Raw genomic sequence first — 20,776 nt, 5'->3', positions numbered from 1 at the left:
TTGAATGCTATAAAAGTTGTGCACATTCTATACCATTCGTTTCCCATCACATAAAATACAAACCTAATTTACATTTCTATGCAAAGACAATGGCAATATACACCTTTTTGAGTAAATATGGCAGGTTTTGATGATTTTACATATAATTTCCTTAACTAAAAATCACATCACAAATTCCACTTCAAACATGTGATTTCACTCTGACGTACTAACTATACACTTAATCGCGAATTAACAACTCCAATGATGATGGGAGGTAAAAATTTAACATTCGACATAAATTGATGCCATTGCACAAAATACTTGAAATATTCACGAGTCCCTTTTACACTGACCCATTTATAGGTACACTCATTTCTGTCCTCTGAATTTCAAAACTGTAACAGTATTGATCTGACATACATTTTGTACTCGTTAACATATCTCTAAAAACACCAGCAATGACTATACTTCTCATTCAGACTAGATTACTTGTTGTTTGTTAGCTGGATTTTGATTGGACAGTGAAAGGCTAACTTCATGAGAATAAGCAGTAGCATATTAATACAAAGATGGTGATTGGCTTATTTCAAGCATTAACACACTGCTTGATAGGTTGATTTCTATTGGTCACTCTCCTCTTGCAGAAGGATAATACAAGGCTGGTGACTGGCTAATTCTAAACCCTGAAAAATGGTTTGATCTGTGGATTTTGAGTGGTCATTGTCCTAAGATTTGAAATGAATGCAGTGTAGCATAATACAAAGGTGATTATTGGCTAAATTTAAAAGAATGACACATTGTTTGAAAGGTAGATTTCTATTGGTCATTCATCAATGAACTTTGGAGAGTATGGCGTACCAGAATACAAGGATGGTCATTGGTCAATTTTAAAACATGACTAAATTGTAAATAATATTCAGTGGAATCCAGTATTGATTTCACTGATGCTGTCCATTTCCATCTCCAGAGTTGTCATGGGGGATTCCTAGCATCATAGCGCCCTCTGGAGATACAAACTGTCTATCAGCTAGTGGATCACTTTCTTTGTTTCACCAACTGGTTCATCTTGTTGGCCAAGCTGTTCATATCTTTATTCTTGTCAATTTTCAGGTATGTTGATTTTCTGATATGTACAATTGATAACCACTCTGGTAAGAATTCAGCCATAAGTTTGATGTGTTCTTCCACTTGGGCTGTAACATAAACAATATGAGGTAAACATCACTGTTGAGCTGTGGTGGGGGTTTTTGGGTCAAAGGTCAAATTAAAAGTTCACTTGCTATGGAAATATTCAATTGTTAAAAAACAAAAACCTGCAAACACTAAGCAAGCCTGAAAAAAACCAGAAACCATGTTAAAATGACTTCACACAAGGTAACAAATATGGTTTATTTTCAACACACTGAACTATACCAAGTCAATCACTGGTTGCTACACACTTTTCACCTAATCATTGCCCAGTCTACAAAAATGATCATTATTTGTCTCTTTTCTGACAGGAGAGAGGTTTATTACTAGCATTGTCTACCGCCTCTGGCTTTACTGTTTTCATCTGCAGAATACAACTGGCTAACTACTTCAAACATACAGCAACATCATAATCTACACTAGGTACAACTTACCAGTAGAAATACAGGATTTGTAACTCTCTGCTAGTTTCTGACAGGCTAAATCATATGGTAGGGCTGCTTTCTTTTCAGACAAGAAGAAACTATGATGGAATTAAGGAAAACACAGCAATCTGGAACTCCATTAATAGATAATCAAACTGCACTTCCTAACACAATACAGAGGATCAGATGCTTGTATTTACATATGTTCTATATAAGCATAGCATAGTAGTCACATGATTTGAAGCAACCCAGGTGTTCTGTATCAGATGATGCTATGTCAAAATAGCAGTCTACACATAATTTTAAATACATGTGAAGTTTTTGTCATTTTTCTTCTATTAAATGTCGTATTTTGTATATCAAAGTTCAGAAGCATAACTGTAAATTAATTATTTGGTTTTTCGTTTGGGTAGTTGCAGGAAAAATGAGCAAAAATGCTGACAAATACAGACATCTTTAAAAAAAACAGTCTTGTGTGTGGTCTTCTGGACAGAAGATGCCAACACGCATACGTGTGTACATTCCATTCTTTTTCATGTTTGTATTCCGAAAATTCTGAAAACACAACTTTGTATGGTGATTTGCACCTAGTAGAGGGGTAACAAAAATCATGGTTACAGCGTCTGCACATTTTATGTCTGAGAGTAATACTGCACGTTGAATTGGTTTAGTTACATACAGACTTTAGGATTACGTTTGTCAGTGACCGGTGGACAATAGTTTGAGTGCAAGTCACAAGCATCTGGGGGCCATGTGATGACAGCAACCCCGGTCACTTCACACCATGGCACTGCACTCTTAGGTATGTCATAATATTCTTAATACTCCATATTTGGTTACTGAAGTTCCAGCTATTTCTCAGGTAACCACGAAAAGAGAGCGCACCAGATTTGGCAAAGTGAGAGTTAGAATTTCGTCATGGCCACTGGTTACATGAAGCAGTGAATGAAATGTATGTATGAAAGAACTCTGAATGTTCTTCAAAGAGCATTACAGTGGTGGTTAGATAAGTTTGAGTAGTGGTAGTTGCTAATAAAATAGTATCGTTGGAACAACATACAGAATATGTGGTATCTTAGTGTCTGCTGTCTTTATGCTACAATACTCTATACTAATCTGGCACTCACTTCCTGCCTCCAAACGGCTTATGAACAGCACTCCTAGTGGTCAAACTATGAAATCTTTTATCTTTCCCATAATCAGAATATGGCGTATTTAACATTTCTTTATACCGTATTTTTAAATCTGTAGATCTCAATTCATTTATACATGAAAAGGATACCCTCTCAATATACGACACAGTTCTGGTAATCTTTCCATCTGATCAGTTTTCTTGTCTTCAGCTGGGTCTCTAACCATGGATGCTGCAAGTTTTTTGGCCTCCTTAGCTCTGATCTGAAATTCAAAACAAAAAATGTAATCCTTCAATGTCATATTTTGTGTACGACAATAAATAACATACAGCAGTTTTGCTTTAGCTCAAAAAACTTACACTAAATATAGTTTAGAAATCAACAATTTGGTTCATTTTTTGGAATTATGTATATTTATTTCCAGTTTTGGGCAGACAAGTGGTAACCAGCTGCAATGTTTTGAAAATTATGAACAGTATTATTCATGACATACTGAATTCTCTTTCTTGATTTTTACAAAAAAAATTTAACTTTCAGATTACTTTTTTCCCAGCATTTGGACAAAGAGTAGACAGACAGTCGGTAAAAATGACATCATGGTACTAGGGATCTGTTACTGGAAAGATGCATTTTATGTTGATGTGGCCATCATGATAACTTACCCTTTCTAGTAGAGATTGTGGAACACCTTTCATGCTGTTGGTTGGTTTTTGAGGTGTCTGGGCGGGACTTGGTTCAACTTTCTCAGTCTTAGCACTTTCTTCAAGTTGAGACTTCCTGGCAACATTTTCAAGTGCCTGCTCAACCTACATAGAAAATAAAATAAAACTGTAGTAAATATTTCATAATTATACAGGTTTTTAGTATTTGACCAATATAAGTTTATTTCTTTCAGTATTGATATGCACTGATGGAATCACACTCACTTAAAGATATCAAGAACACATCTTGACATCAGTGAAATCACTAAATGATATAGGATACAAATGTATATGAATAATCATGGTTTATGATGCACCCCCCCCCACCCCCTTCGCCTCCACCAAACGAAAAAACCCAAATGTACTGTAACTACCCTAAAGGAGAAGTCTAAAATAGACCAAACACTGCATCATTGATATTACAATACAATGAGATACAATGTTAACTAACCCTTGGTGTCAGCATATCCCTGGCTTTATCCAATACATCTTTAGCAGTTGTGTACTTCATGATATTTGGTGCCTCTGGTAATGGTGCTGGCTCTACATCAGGGACTTGGTCTACTGGAAACTTAGGATGCCATCTTGTTATTTTATCACTTGGTACTGACATTGGTGGTGTCAGTGTAGACAGGAAATTCTACACCATTGAGAAAAATTGAAAATGAAAAAGATTTGAAGATAAATGTTCTGGCAAAAGATACATGCAATAGCATTCTCGCAAACCAGAGTTTTTATTTCACTACACTTCGAAAGAAAACTCTGGCATCATCCAAGGCCAGCAGGGACCGGCTCATTAAGAACGGTACCGTAAAATGGTTGTGGTTTGCGACAATGATGAGTTACATTTTGTAATTAGAATGCTTTGAATGTACATTGTATAAGTTATACCTAGGGTGACATACTCGTTAGATATGCAAACACTTTTACGCTCCTCTGTTCACATATTGGGTAAAAAAAATGTGTCTTTCTTTAGATCTTTACCAAGAAAATTAAATGTCCAATTTCTGATTTATTGTGAAAAATGGTAACCACGAGTTTCATTCATATCTAAAACACAACAATATTCACTGGTGGAAAGAACAGTTTTTCCTCCATGTGAATGTGAACCACACTATAACAAAGCTTGGAACTCACCGCATGATGATATTTGACAATATCTACCAATCTATGATGGAATATATTTTTCCTCTCAATCAGTTTACCAGATGTTAATTTATGACTCTTCTCTCCCCTTGACTTTTCTGATGATTCTGACTCAACATTGGCATCTATGGTTAGCTGGTAATCACTGCACTTGAGACCATTTCTAGAGTATGGTATACCCTTCTCTTGTCTGAAGACATAAGCTGAAGGATACACAGTCTTGATTTGACCAAGGTTCTTCTGTTCAAAAGTTCTGCAAAAAAGAGAAATCATCTTAATTCTCAACATTAAGACTTCTGACGTTAACATGATAACAAGGGAACATCTGGGGGTTCAATAATTCATGATATTAATATCGGATAATGTAATATTAAAAAAGAAAAGTACATGAATTCTGGAACAGCCACAATTTGGTTGGCAGCTTGGTAAATGGTTTACTACAAACACTGAATACTGGACCTTTCAACAAATTTATTTTTGTTGAAAACTGTATTTGACAATTTGTGCAAAACCAAACATCCAATTTTACATTGAAAGTCTTGTTGTTATAATGGGAGGTAAGTAGGCAGTGTTTTCACTCAGGTTTGGTAAACAGTAACCCCATAAAACCAGAAACATAAGTGGAAAACTTGTCTTCATTTCTAAACCTAGGACCAGAATATATTGGTGGGGTGGCAAAGTTTAGAGAGAGGTGAAACCTAATAAGACTTGCATAGATAATTTCTATATCTTGTACCACCATTTTGATTGCCTGGGAACCTGGTAAAATACCTAAATCTTGATGACTCATCACATTGTAGAAAGTCATAGGTTGCACTTAGCTGAGACCCCACAAACACTGTGGAGATATCTTACTTACAATGTATTTCACATTGACATTGAGTCACATGACAATGTATGAATCTTCTATTGGATTGAGATATATATCATCTACCACATATATGATTAGACAAGAATTCAATTGTTACATAACATTGTTAAAAAAAATACAAACCCTATATTTTCCCTTCTCAGAAACAGCAAGAAAACCTACAAAATTTATAAATATATCAGAAGTACAAAATGGTGATGTACATGATACACTGATCCACGGTTAATACAATTTAAAAAGAAATATTCAACTACTTACTTTCTGACCATTTCTTGCACTGCACCTTTGAGTTTGGCAAATGTACAAACTTCAGATCTATTCCTGAGAAGGCTGACGATAGTGTCTACACTTCTAAACATCTCTTCCACAAGCTTATACTTGTAAGGTAGAGTTAGTGATGGTGGCACAGGTGCAGCCAATGAATGGTATTTCTGATATGCTGGCATTTTGCTGTACACACAAAAGAAAATGTTTACAGTACTTATGAATCCTCTTTCTATGGGGGTAGGGGTGGGGGTGGTGGGTATTTGTTTCAACACAAAAATTAGATGTTGAGCAAAACAGGATTAACTGATCTGTAAAGGGACTTGGTACATTATCAAAGTATCACTTCACATGAATTCAATTTAGTAGGGTTGAAGTAAACTTTACTGTGCATGAACTAATATTACGTTATCATACAAAATTCTAACACGACTGAAGTTTATTTCAAAAGAACTTGTTCAGATACTCTAGTTACTGAACACGCTTACATTTTGCACTTTACAATATACTATTTTTGTGACAAGACACTAAACAGATTAGGAAAGTGATTTTTTTACGAAAATAAATTTAAGAGTAAACTCACCTTTCTTTAGTTTCAACATCTTTTTCCACTAGTCTGGTCGTTGACTTCTTGCCTTTGTCTGTATTCTCTTTGACCTTTGCCAGACGTGCTTGTAATTCTGACAGGCTACTGACTTTGGACAGTTTTTCCTTAATTGATGCTGGAGATAACTTTCCCTGTTGGAATCAAATTGAGATACACAATTACTTGTTGATAACTTATATAGGTGATAACACACAAGGCAGGCACTTCAAAATTTTAGCATTGAGCTTTCGATCTCTACTGGTTTTTGATCCTTGGCAAATTCCATAAGTAGTCAGTGACCACTAGGTGGCAGTATAGTCAGCAGATTATAATTGTTAGATAGTTTGAACTATGATGTCCTCGTCTCTGTTGATCTTGGGATTGTCGTCTTTGATGTTGATAGCCTCCCTGATCATTTTGACATTTTCATAGTAAAAATTGTGTTAGCATTACATATACAGATTGAGTGTACACACATAGGTGTTAACGTAGGGGGGGGGGGGATATGTTTACTCTTGAAATGAAACTTCAGTAACAGGCAAGAGGAAAAACTTGGAGAAACTGATTTGCTATACTAATTTTGCACTATATATAACATGTGAGATCCAGCAACTCATGCACTGTGTAAACCTAGATATTTTCACTACTAGAAAATTTTGCAATTTTACAGTATTCAGCAAGTTCTCAAAGACTTATTTTTACTAATTACCAGACTGGTATGTTGTGTTGATGTACAAGAAGGCATTTTAGTCAGTGTCACTACTTAGTTTTGCGTTGTTGTTTTCTAGTGAAATTAGCAAAAATAAGTCTTTCCCAGGTCTACAATATTTAGGAACTAGGTAACTAAGTTACTATAACACTGCTTGTCAAGAAAAATCTATGAATGATTCAATTCATACAAAAGTTCTCTACTTCCAATTTTCGATTTGAAACATATATGTTTCAAATAAATCACTTCAGTGTCTAAACTGGATCTGACTGAATGATCCAAATTAGCTTTGATCACAACTAAATATTTCATTTTACCAATTTACCAGCTTTTTTGAGTAATTGATTGTAGAACAGTTAACCTAATTTCTTCACACAGTAACCCCAACTACTAAAAGTTACACTGGTACAGGGTTAAGGAATTTACTTAACACCTTCCCTTCTTGTTTCAAATCCTTGAAAACACAGTATTGTACCTTCAATGTTCTGACTTTGTCTCTGACAGGAGTACCAAAACCAGGTGATTTGTTAATTGATAGAGTTGAGGAGCTGCCATCTTTGATTGGGGTCAATTTGGGAGACATGGTCTTGTCACTAATTGTTGGCACTTTGCCAGCTCTCACTGCTGCTGCCATGGAAACAGGACTCTTGATCTTCTTTGGAGTTAAAAGTACAGATGATGGTTCACCAGAAGACTAAATAGATGAAGAAAATAAATTTAAATGAATGAAAGTCACTTTCTACATAAACACTGAGATACAAATAAGGTGAAGTACATTGTAGGGCTATAGTCATTAGCTTTCAAATCTAATAAGCCTAGATCAACGTTGATCAGTGTTTCCGTTACATTTATTTTAGTGTATATTTCATACACAAAGCCAGATGTTCAGTGGGATCGGTAGATTCACTAGATTAGAAATCTAATGATAAGTCTCTAGGCTATTAGTGTGCTAGAAAATAGTTTAGGATAAACTAGTAATTGAATAATATGATTACTAGTTCTGGATGTATATGCTGCAGGGCTTTGACTTATTGTCTACCCTCTGCTATGATTCTTCCCTATCTTACATAGTGAGGATGCGAACATTTGCACGGATTTGGGGGAATAAAAACCACCCATGCCCTTGCTAATGACTATATAAAATACAGAAAACAACTTTAGATCATTATGCAACCTACATCTTGTGTATTCTGTTATTTCTTGTCTAACGTTCACTCGACCATGTTACGACCCGAGCAAAAGTTGTTTTCTGTATATTTTATAGTCATTAGCAAGGGTATGGGTGATTTTTATTCCACACAATCTATGTGAATTAAATCTGTTCACAGTCTTGCTATTTAAGTTAAAATAGTGGAAGAACCAGAGCAGAGGGGAGATGAGTCAGAACCCTGCAGCATATATACCCAGAGCTAATATGATTACCTACAACAAGTATGTCATTAAAACTTTCTCCATTATGATTATGACTTAGTAGGCAGTCATCAACAGAATATGAGATGTCACTTGGATGTCTTGTCTCTATTGGTGTCAATGATGGAAGTGACTTACTACAGTACATGTGATCATGGAAGTATGGGTTATACTTCCATGATGTGATATAAATTAATATAATTCATTTTAATTCATTCCCAGAAATGTAAATATATTAAAGGTAGTGTTGAGTGATGATAATTTACAATTATTACATGGTACCAGCAAAGGTGATTAATATTAATATTTTCTACTTTTTTATAATTGCTTGGAATGAAGTAAAATGGAAAAATATTTTTTGTACTTTGATGTACGACTCAATGTCTGAAGACGAAATGTTTATTTTCAACTGCAAGTCCATGTTATCTTCTCTTTCTGAGATACAATGTCAAAAAGTCACTATCACAATCAGACAGTCCTTCAAAACTTACCCTTTCAGTTTTCTTTCTTGTTCGATCCTGATTTGTTACCACCTTCTCCTGGACAATTTCCTCTTCACATATTTTAGGTTTCAATTTCAATTCAAGTTTCTTTTTCGCTGCCGCCTCCTTGGGTGGTGAAACTTTCCTGATAGTTCTTCTCTCTTTAATGTCATTTTTATTCTGTTTTGTGCCTGTTAACTCAAAACCGAATTCTGCTGGTGTCGGAACAACTGCTTCTTCAAAATAATCAAAACTGCTTTGTGAGAGGGTGCGTGTAGAAGGTTTGCGTCTTTTCCGTGAGATTGGAACGTCGGTCGACGCTTTGCTGCGCTTTGTCGGCGTACCTGGAGGGGAAATCCTAACATCATGGTCGTCGACAACTGCAGTCGATTCTGATGTGAAAGAAGCAGAATCGCTATCACTCACACGTAAATCCAAATCACTCGAGGATGAGCAGTCTTCCGTTTCACAGGCACTGCTTCGTAAACGACGGACAGTTCGTTCTATCGGACCAACTATTTTTGCCTTTCGCGTAGAACTGGATCGACCCTTTATGCGGGCGGATCTTTTCTTCGTTGTTGTTGAGGCGAGTACAATATTTTTGGAAGACGTACTCACGGTTGACGACGCTGAGATTGAGCCATCTGAGAAATCAGAGATTTCATCCTGTATAGTGCTTGTTCTCTGCACTTTTCGACGCTTAAATGGTTGGAACTCACTATTTCTTTTGCGAGAACTGAAGTACTCGGTGACTTTGCTTTGTGCCATCTTGATTTAAAAGCCGAATCAGTTTTCCCGCGACAGAAATCACGTGATCACGCTGACCCTTGACCTGTCACAGCTTCACCTGTTTAGCTCATAATAATCCTTAAAATTCAAGAAAAAAATAAAAGATAACTAGGCTAAATTTTATAAGATAATATCTCATCCACCACATATAAAAAAATTACAATGAGAAATGTTAATAATTAAATTGATGATGTCACTACAAATGTAACACTATTTAACGAACAAACAATCTGCGAATAATACACAGGTCGAGGAAGTTATAGGAAGTGGACTGACTGTGTCATTGCGTGATGCCAAACACTAAAGAGATTGGGACCAGTTTCTTCAAATAGGCAAAAACGCAATCGCTAACACCATGGGTCAGATCGAATGGGCGATGTGGGCTAATGAACAGGCCCTAGCAAGTAGCTTGAGTAAGTATCTGCTTTATTACACCACTGTCCAGCGATGTCACTTCACTAAGCTGTCAAAACTTGAGAAAAACAAACTTTCTTTGTCTTAATCTCTCATGGGGTGTCTGTCATCTCTCACAGTGCAGTGTTGCAAGCTTACAGCTGAAGTTACGTAACATAACATATAATGCCAAGAAGAGACTGTCTTAGTCTTGCTGCTAGACGTTCGGGCTTTCTTCCGATACAATAAGCGAAAGAAGTTCGCAGTGAGGGCTTGCTATCACAGTGATGTTCGGTCGTGTGTACGTGTCGTATTCTATCGGAAGAACATCCGAGGTCTAGCAGCTAGACTAAGACTGTCTATAATCACGAAGTATGCAATCATTTGAATCAGACATCAAATAAAATGCGTTATTTACAATGTCTATTTATAATTGGTATGACAATGGCCCAATGCATGCAATGGGTGTGACCAGGAAATCAGATATGGAAATAAAGACTTCCTCAGTGTTTCTGAGAATTTTGAAAATTGTGTACTGCACTACTACACATTACACCTTAGAAAAATTTTAAGTCATTTCTACAGAGTGATATTATATTTTGTTTAGAAAGATTGGACAGCCAGGTAGTCACAATTTTTAATCTGAATATCAATGAATAGCAGTGCTCAAATTTATAATTCCCCTTTTTTCAGACAAGGACAAAGAACAACTTCAAAATAAGTCACAGTGAACATATGATTGAATAAAAACTTTGAGAAATCCTAAACTTGTAACCACTTGTTTAATTTTTAAAACTGTTAGTACACTGATGTGTTTATCATTCCCTCTTCAAATTCATGACATTTTGAAGAAAAAAAATCACAGACTTTAAAAAGTACCAAATGTGAAGGAAAAACAATTAGTACAGTCAAACAAACTTTAAAATAATTTATTTTTTATTAATTACCGTTACTGGCTGTGTATCATGATTTGGTCCTGCTATATCAAATGACAGCATTAGTTTATATACATACCGTAAACTTGATACGGAAAGCTAGCTGACATTGAAACTCATAACTTGAATCTTTAACTAAAACTATCAACAATGTCAAAGTTGGGATGCTTTGTATATACCACTGTAATTATTTTCTGATTTGAACAACAAGTTCATTCTTCATGTCTGACCGGGAACACGTGCATCGGCCGTCTATAGTGGCCATGCCAGTGATCACGCATTGATTCAGTGCCCAACATTCACATGTGTCACTGTCAACATCATGCAACACTCGGTACGATCCCCTAACACAGCTTTTCCGGAATCAAAATACACATCTACTCATTTTGTTTCCATTAATCTAACCCATCAACAAATGAAAATCACAACCTGTCCCATAAATTTGGTTTACTAAGGCTTCTGAGCTGTGGCAGATAGATGTTCCGGTAGCAAGTTCAGTGTTTCGCATACGTCAGTGAGTAGGTCAGAGGTCACGACAGTGACAGTGGACAAAACGTGACGAGAGATGTCCATTTCGACGTCTCATCTACTCCCTCTAATGTTTCAATTTGTAGATTAAGTTTATCAAAGTTGATCGTTTTGTGGCATTTTTTATGTTAACAATAGAACTGCGCGTTGTCACTGTATCTTATATGATGTCAACAAAACTTTCCCTTGGAGTCAGTATACTTCTTGTGGGAATGACGACGCCTTGCCCGGCCCGGGACTTAGATAATTTTGATGTCTGCCGTAAAATGAATGCGCCAAAGCGATGCAAGGTGGGACAATTATTGCGACATTTGTAATTTTAGGGGGCCAATGTCACAAGGTCGCGCCCTCGGCAGAACACTGATCCTCCACCCAGGGTCTATGGTTTGACCACATCACTTAATATCAAGTTATATGTGATGCAGAGCTGTGTCCCACATGTTGGTTTCCTGCTAAATTATGGAATTTTAGCATCTGTTTTACATTTAAACACCAGAATGAAAAAACAAAGCAAAATTAATGCTAAGTTATTATATAGTCAAATACATAAAGATATCATAAACTTGTACTATGAGTAAGATTTTGGTGAGTTTAAAGCATTTTATATAGAAGGCTAAATCTAAATGATAAATTTATATTGTATGATCATAGACCATTACATGATGTGCAGGGTTAATTCAACTTGACACAAGAGTAAGTGATTTGTTGGTCAATAATGGAAAATAAAAAGAGTGACATATTTTGCATGTATTGTTAAGAATTATAGTAACAAAGTTTATTTATTATATTCAATTTGAAATTTTGTTCCAAACACAACTTGAAAATTCACTTGAAATCTTCGACTGCACACATCAGTCATTGTCGACTGATTGACCCGCTATTCAGTACACACGACCTCAAATTGAATACTATGGTTTACCAACACAGATGAATTTCCATTTCAAGTATATTTATTCATTATGATGAAGACTCATCTGTGCAGGTGATTCAGTAGTTACAAATAAATCAAAACTTGTACTGCACCAGAATATTTTGATAAATCCTAGCTTTCAACCTGAGTCTTTGGGTCTTCTTTAGGGGTGTGAAGTCACATGTTGTTTGCACAGATGGTTCCACGTCTCAACAGAGATGCAGGGCAATACACTTTACCACCTGTCGGGGACAATATTTTGAAGTCACGCATGCGTAAACAATGCATGACTTCACAAATCTGAAGAACACCTAAGGACTCAGGTTAAGCATGGAAGTACCATCCACTCCATAGGTTAAGCCAGGAATTATCTAAGTATTTTGTTGAAGTACAAACTTTAAATCTATTTGCCTATATTTATGTATGCTTTCCAATTTGGAACAGGACTTTTTTTCAGTGTTTTGTTTATGTTTATGAATAAGTATAGAATATGTATACTGTTGAAATGAGCAGAGAGAGGGACAATACTGTATGCGTATGCTTTCTGATAAGTTGGAACCATTCAATTGCTTCAGACTTGATCTATAATCCCAGCGTAAAATGAAGTATCACCTTTGATTCTGTTGTTTCTCTTTTTCAGTAATGCTTTCTGGTGGTATTATTGGTGTCAATGGCTTTGATGGTTGGGAATATGGAGTTTATGCAATGTATCCTTTTCTACATCTTGATGGCAAAATAATTCAATGAAATATCAAGATATTACTGCAAGAAAAGAAAAGCTAAATAATTCAATGAAATATCAAGATATTACTGCAAGAAAAGAAAAGAAAATAAAGTCAATACTCACTATGTCGTTTTGATAGTGTTTGTTTCTATGTAATTATGTAGATCACAGTAATATATTTCATAATGCAACAAAATTTTCTTCAAGACATATTTGGTCCAAGATTTGTTATGTGTTTGAATCTTCACTGTCTCATATCCCACAGTGATGTTGACTTGTATTCACAGTGTCATAAAATGTATATACTTACTAAATAGCACTATCAGTCTCTATTTTGTTTATGCGATTTGTAACAAAAACATTCTGTGAGATGTAGAAAGCATGCCACTGAACTGAAACGCTATAGGCATTCTGGTTTGGTAGTACTTGTTGTTTGGAGCGGATGTATTCTTAACTGTATTTCTCAGTATTGCTGGAACATTAATCACACTTTTAGAGTATCCAAGGAGTCGAAGATCAAAGGGTACAACTATTGAAAGAAAGTAAGATTTAGATTTATTGATAATGTGGATATGTAGTCATAAATAGACGTAATTTAGTAGTTTTGAATTTCCACAAAGTCACACAAAGAAATTCAATGAAACGGAAACTGACAGTATTGAATTCCATTGATGATTACACTTTCACTTTCCACATTTATAATACATGTTGGTATTACTGGATATAGTCTAGTTCCTGACAACTGTGTTCCAATTATACACTAGCGTTTTATCTTCATACTATGTCTAGTCAATCCCAGTGCTCGAGCACAGATATCTGTGCCCCCCCCCCCCCCCCCCCCACCCCCATGGCGTTCATATAAACATAATGACGTTGTCGCGTCCCCACGTGATTTTAGTTTAGATAGACTGGAGGTGGAGTTCTGGTTGGATATTTACATATCATATCAGTCCTAGATTGTAAAAACATGAGAAAGATGATGACAGCCCGTCAATCTGTGATGGATTACAACTGACATGCGCTATTTGCACTTCACTCACCATGGGGGGTTGAACCACATTTAACGCCTTTAGCAATGGTATTGACTAGACATAGTATGAAGACAACGTTAGTGTATAATCGGAATACAGTCATCGGGAACTAGACTATACCAAATATGCAAAGGAATTATCTTGAACATTAACTATGGTTGTTTGAGTCATTTTATGATTTTACATCACCTAGAACAATTACTTGCGATTTCAGAGAAACATCAAGTTGATCTTGTGCATTTATAGGGTATCTTTGCTATTGGCTATTGCATCATGGGAGTCAGCAGAAATAGTATATTCCATGGTTGAACACTGATTATTCAAAAATACTATACACTTTAGTGTAAAACAGCTGTCATGAATATTCAGTGTTGAACCATTGAATACATTATTTGTGCAGACTCCCATGATGCAATAGCCCATGTATGTTCCTTCAAACTATTAGTGTACATGTTATTGTAATTGCTGCAAATAGTGTATACCACAGCTCTACTGTAGAGCAAGTACTCATTACTTTGTTTGTTGAATTTCTAGCATATGACTCCCTAACTCAGTAATGTTATGTTATCCAAATGTTCTCATTTCACTTACAGGTTTCAGAGAATATTGAATCCACTGATGACCAAGTGTGGCCCAGTGACACAGAATTACTATGTGAGATTTGTAGCATATATGATGTAAGTTTTACTCAGTTATACACACCATATTCTGGAAATCATAGAGCTATAACAAAATCAAAACAGGTTTAATAATCTGATGTTATATCTCAAAATGTTCAGGAGAGGTGAACATTAGCCCGATGAAGGAGAGTTCTCATACAGTTCTCACATGTTTTTACAGTCAGAATGATAAATCGTCTGTAAGGTACCATATGTCACGACAGGGCACCCTCACCCATTGGTCAATCCCTTTCAAGGGATAGAGCAGGCTGGTGATAGCGGCATGACATTGCATATCTTATAGTCTAAGTAATGGATCTCAGCTTATGATATCTTAACAAACAACAGTATAATATACAATATACTTTGTCATGCACACTTTCTGAAAACTCTTTATCATTACTTTCTTGGGAAAACACTGGAAATGCAATTATATATATGTTGCAGTTTGGCAGCTATATAGCTATCGATTGACTTGCAGTCACTGTAGATGTTCAAGTTCATAATCAATTATATTATTCCAATTCCATATAAAAAATGAGCATTTCTAGTTTTCAAATAGTGACTAAGTTTAACAAATTTGTAGTCTAAGTCATCTCTGCAATGCTTTATTAAGTACCAGTCATTAGTTGAGCCATTTCTAATGAGTCAGTAATATTAGTTGAGTCATGAGATCACTCTTTTTCAGAACTAACCTTTGTCTGTCTCTGCCAGACAATTAATTTTCACTCCTACATGTTGATCCTATTCAGATATTACCCATGAACACCTTACTTCTATTTTGATCCACCATAGAGCGTGTATTCCTTGTGTGTTCCTGCTGCCTACACTGTTAGGAGGGATGTGTCTCTTCATTGCCAGCATCATTTACTTCAAGGCTGCCTTCGGAGGGGAATACTGGAAACCGGTCGGTGAGCAAGAGAGAAAAAGGACAATCACCAAACGGCCACCATCCAGACCACCACCACGACCACCAGTAACTACCAACAAACCAGAACCAACTGATCCCCCAACTGATAGTAATGTAATATAGTTGGATACACATTACTTGTCTAGGATGAAGGGCTTGATGTTTGTTGACATCACATCACTTCACATCACATCACATCACATTACATCACATCACATCACACATCACACACTTTGTAAGAGCCAATCCATCCAGTTTCTTAACACCAGTTCAAAGTTTGCAATTTTACTCATCACCATGTACGGGTTTTGGGAGGAGGTGGGGGTCTTATGGTAATCATGTAAATTTCTGTGAAGAAACAAAATTTTGTTCGAGCATCCCCAGTTACATGCTAGGTTGTCATAGTCAGATTAATAACAGTGATAACAATAATAGCCATGTGGTACATGGTGTCCTGAGATATGTGTGTGTGTGTGTGTGTGTGTGTGTGTGAATCAAACATGTGCTTCACCTTATAATGCCAGAAATAAACAAACATAACAAGAATTTTAGACTTGTAGCTATATATATATTTGGAAAATATTTTGCATTTTATAACTAGTTTTATACATATAGAAATTAGTATATCCCTATGTACTCCCCACTACATCCAGACAGGAAATATCTATTTCTACTACATACTGTCAGTGAAATGACAGTGGTTTAGATCTATATGTATCCATGTATATCTATGGTGCAACATACATGTCAAACATTATGGTAGATCTAGAAATATTGAAAATAGTTTTTTTGTTTTTGTTTTTTTAGTTTGATATTCTTATTTATATACTACAGGGTAAGTTTAGTTTCTTTATTTTCCTCTTTGAAGTGGCCATTATTTACAACAGTTATGGTCTATAATGTGGCGCAAGCTGGTTTTGTAAGCTTCTCACTCGAGTGAACATACTTACAATTTTACATAATTCCTAATGTAACGTATAATGTAATGTTGATGCAGGACTTCCAATGATATTACAAGTGTCTTCTGGTATTATTAGAAAAGTTGATTGCATAGTAGGGATTTCTGTAACATTATTTTATATGTATACAGTTACTGAGTAATTAAATCACAGCATTGGATCATTCATAAGTTATATCTTCATACCAGATTTGAGTTCAGTCAATTGCAACTGATAGTTACATGTGCTACAGTAAGTAGATATGCAGTAAACATTCTGTAACAAACACATCAACTCAGCTTGTGCCCCTTTACTATAACAGTGTTATCAGAATGTTAACGTTTACTGGTAGATAAGGAAATAATGGAAAAATTATGTAAGTTAATTTGCCATGGTGGATACAGTAGACAAGTGTATGTTGTAAACCAGTAAATGTTCACTAAAGACTTATTTTTGCTCATTTTACCAAAAAACAAAAACGCAAAAATAAGTAGTGACTATACATGTATAATACCTTCTTGTACATAAAGAAAATATACTAGTCTGATAATTACTGTAAAAAAAACAGTCTTTGAGAACTAGGTGAAGACTGTAAAATTGCAAAATTTTATAGTAGTGACGTGAAAATATCTAGGTTTACAGTGAGTACATAGACGGCATGAAGCTGATTAAATAATGATCAATAATGTATTGATATCTTTGTTGTTCCACTGGTACTTCTGCTGGACTTACAAATGTACCATGTGCCATTTACATAAAAGTAACATTTTTATGTTCCCTGTATAGCACCTCTTTTTTCTGAATGTCAAATAAAATACTTGTACCAACAGCAATACTTTTTTTAACAGGAACACCACTCCAGGAAATCAAGTCATTTTTATAAACTATATGTTCTGGAGAATCATTTCATGATTTTTACATTACTTACAATTACTTGCAATTTCAGAGAAACATCATGTGGATCTTGTGCATTTATAGGGTATCTTTACGATGGGCTATTGCATCATGGGAGTCCAGAAATAATGTGTTCAAAGTTGCACACTGAATATAGAAGAGTTCAAAATGTCAATACCCTTCAGTGTAAAACATCTCTGATTAAATTTAGGTGATGTAAAATCCTGATATTTCCAGAACCCATAGTTTATGAAATTGACTTCGTTTCCTGGTGTGGTGTTGCCCTGTACCATATAACTCTTGTACAGATTTAATGTTGTAATCTTGTGAATTGGCTTATTGTGACTTGTTTTACATCTGAAATCATATCTATCAACAAACTGTCCTAACTAGAAATATCACCCACCCATTAATTTGTTTTTTCTAACTTTAAAATTAGCTAACATGTTTCTTTTCATCCACACTTGCTGGTCTAGAGATGTTTACAGATAAACAACTTACTGTGATCTACACAGCTGATCTGGCCTCAATATAAGCAGAGATTGCCATGTAATCCATCGTATCATTGAGAAGCGGCTAACCAGTGTGCCTTCTAATGATAGCCAAATTTTGTTCTTGTGAGTCAAAATGATAAAAACTGGCATTTCTTGTGCATCACCACATAATAAGAGATAGAGGAACACCAAATTTTGATGTGTGTCACTAGAAATTGTGTATGTCAGTAGCACGTCAAATTGGCTTCAAGGGCACTCTGCTGCTAACATGTCCTGGATTTGAGATCTATTTACCTTTCTACAATCGAAAGCAATCTTTCAGCAAACTAAGATAGACACTAAGACAGAAAGTGAACTTAATGTTGCAACGTGTTGATACAGTAAGTGGATGTTGATGTAATTACACTCACAGTAAGGTGGCATTGCTGCTAGCAAATTTTACTAAAGTGACCACACACTCAACCTCATTCAGTGTTTACACTATTTTGATTACAAGGTGATTATATCCACATAACCAAGGCACTGCTATCACCCACTTGTGTAATCTACAACACATACATGTACTCAACAATCAAGTGAATGTTTGTTTGGTAGCTCACTTTTTTTTCGTAGTATATGACCGCAGTTGAATAAATCTGAGAATGTTTGTTCATTGAAAGATTGAAAGTCATGTAAACGGATGACTTACCAAGTAGCATACTTGTATATCACTTAATTTACATATGACCATTACAAGCTGAACTGTCAACTAAAAAACACTGGTAATTTTATGTGTTGGATATCAAACTACTTCAATCAATGAATCACACCACTTCAGTAAATACAAGAACTTATCAAAGTCATTATGCCAATCAAAAGTTGGAATCACTATTACAATTTATATACTAGATAAATATTGATTGATTAGTTAAGAAAATTAATCTGGTGCTACATTTATGAAAATGATTCTTGATTTCTATAATTGATAGAATATTAGCTATATATTACTCAGAGGTGACTGGATCACCCAATTTTGTAAGACCTGTGGCTACAGAATTTTTACTTTCTGGAAATAAAATGTATACTGTTTTTGATTGCAGTACACTACTCGTATTATTTTATGTACACTTTGTCATTGTGTGTTTGCATGAGTACAGAACTAGAATAGTATCTGAATAAGTGGTCTCTGAATGTTTTGTTTGTTTCTTCGTCCAAAGCAAAGATCAACCTCAAAAATGAAGGCTTGATATACATGTATGTCTAGTATGTGTGATTTGTCAAACAGCGTAACAGTAAGAGTAAGCATATATCAATACTTACGTGAGACTGAGTGAGAATATGTGAATGTGATCTGGGTTGTTTTGTGAACAAAGACTTGATATTCCCGAGCTGTGCAAGTGAGTGGACAGAAAGAATACCACTGATGGTCATGTTTGGATGTTGGTATGTGTTAGTCTAGTGAATTCTCAATCTATCATTACATCTGTGAGTTGAGTCATTGAGAAAGAGTTGTTCATTCAAGTTCAACAAATGGTTGACCACACTTGAAGTATTTCCATTCCAAATGATGGTAAACCTTGCTGCACATCTTTCGTTGTTAGCCAATCTGATTAAAATCTGATGGACTGAACTTGTCATGATTTCTTTATTTACCTGACACAATACTGTAGAAGTTCACGTTCAAATTGGTTACACACGAGTAGCCAATTAGAATCCGTCTTACAATATAACACTAAACGATCGAAATGGAAACAAAGAGAACCACCAAACAATAATAATTACATCATTGTGTCATCGTCATAAACAACAGTCACTTTTATGGCACCATCCGAAACGTGCTCGTTATTTCGCAGTGTCGCGTAAGAAATAACAGCTCTGGTGTGTGAGAATGCATTGTCTGCGAAAAATTGAATCATTGCATGATTAAGGGCCATACTATAGTAGATGGATATAAACTTTGAACTCATTTCTTATTTACCGTTCTAAATTAGTTATATTTTACTGTCCATTATCGAACCAGAGGGGCTTCAGAAGAGGAGGCATTACGTTTGGTACAGGGTCCTATTGAATTCTGAACAATACATTCTCCATGATACATCTTGTTCCTGCATTAGTATAACAACTTTGGCAACAATCGAACAAGGTCACTCAACATAGATGGTTGATGATTCCCTCAATGTACGACATACCGAATTATAGATAACTGATTCAATGGAATTACGCTGTCATTTTTTCATTTGTGACAGTCAAGTTGTAGTCTGTAAGGTACGCCATGACAGGGCGCCCTCATGCATCAGTCAACACCTTTCACTCCTGTGGGCAAGCTGATATGTGTGGCATGACAGGGTGCCCTCACTCATCAGTTAAAGTGGCCATATGGATGAGGATCGGGTATTTATTTTGGATTTTTAATTCATAAAACAATTTTATCATGGCTTTCTATTTGCAAAATCAATGTGAAACAACATATGCCAAGTCTGTGTTTGAAACTCAATAAATGTTAAAAGACTGATAATTGTGTAAAATGTTTGTTATTGTACGTACAATAACAAAGATTTTACACATTTTTTAAATTTTTGTAATGTACATGTATTGAGTTACAAACACAGACTTGGTCAATGTTGTTTCACATTGATTTTTCAAGTAAGAAGCAATGATAACATTGTTTTATAAATCCAAAACCCAAAATAAATAC

At 35.5% G+C, this 20,776-nt stretch overlaps 2 protein-coding genes across 3 annotated transcripts; one reads left to right on the top strand and one right to left on the bottom strand.

The window, feature by feature from the left end:
* Window positions 1–1,017: 1,017 nt before the first annotated feature.
* Window positions 1,018–9,665, bottom strand: LOC144438091 (DNA replication factor Cdt1-like). Its single transcript, XM_078127119.1, has 10 exons — window positions 8,907–9,665; window positions 7,481–7,699; window positions 6,294–6,448; window positions 5,705–5,896; window positions 4,567–4,828; window positions 3,881–4,069; window positions 3,391–3,534; window positions 2,878–2,990; window positions 1,605–1,693; window positions 1,018–1,175 (listed from the first exon to the last, which is right to left on the bottom strand). Exons 1-10 carry the CDS (start codon window positions 9,663–9,665, stop codon window positions 1,018–1,020), a joined length of 2,280 nt encoding a protein of 759 aa, XP_077983245.1.
* A 261-nt stretch (window positions 9,666–9,926) lies between these two features.
* LOC144437658 (cytochrome b-245 light chain-like) lies at window positions 9,927–19,194 on the top strand. Of its 2 annotated transcripts, none has more exons than XM_078126654.1 (5): window positions 9,927–10,099; window positions 13,093–13,159; window positions 13,644–13,718; window positions 14,801–14,884; window positions 15,662–19,194. In XM_078126654.1, the coding sequence occupies exons 1-5, from the start codon at window positions 10,042–10,044 to the stop codon at window positions 15,897–15,899; spliced, it is 522 nt and encodes a 173-aa protein (XP_077982780.1). In that variant the 5' UTR covers window positions 9,927–10,041; the 3' UTR covers window positions 15,900–19,194. The 2 variants fall into 2 exon arrangements, with proteins under 2 accessions (XP_077982780.1, XP_077982781.1); XM_078126655.1 differs by having other exon boundaries at window positions 15,619–15,664.
* Window positions 19,195–20,776: the final 1,582 nt, after the last annotated feature.

The sequence above is a fragment of the Glandiceps talaboti genome, chromosome 7 (genome assembly GCF_964340395.1).
Source record: "Glandiceps talaboti chromosome 7, keGlaTala1.1, whole genome shotgun sequence".
In the NCBI taxonomy this organism is placed as follows: Eukaryota; Metazoa; Hemichordata; class Enteropneusta; family Spengelidae; genus Glandiceps; species Glandiceps talaboti.
This window is presented reverse-complemented; position numbering and strand designations above follow the sequence as displayed.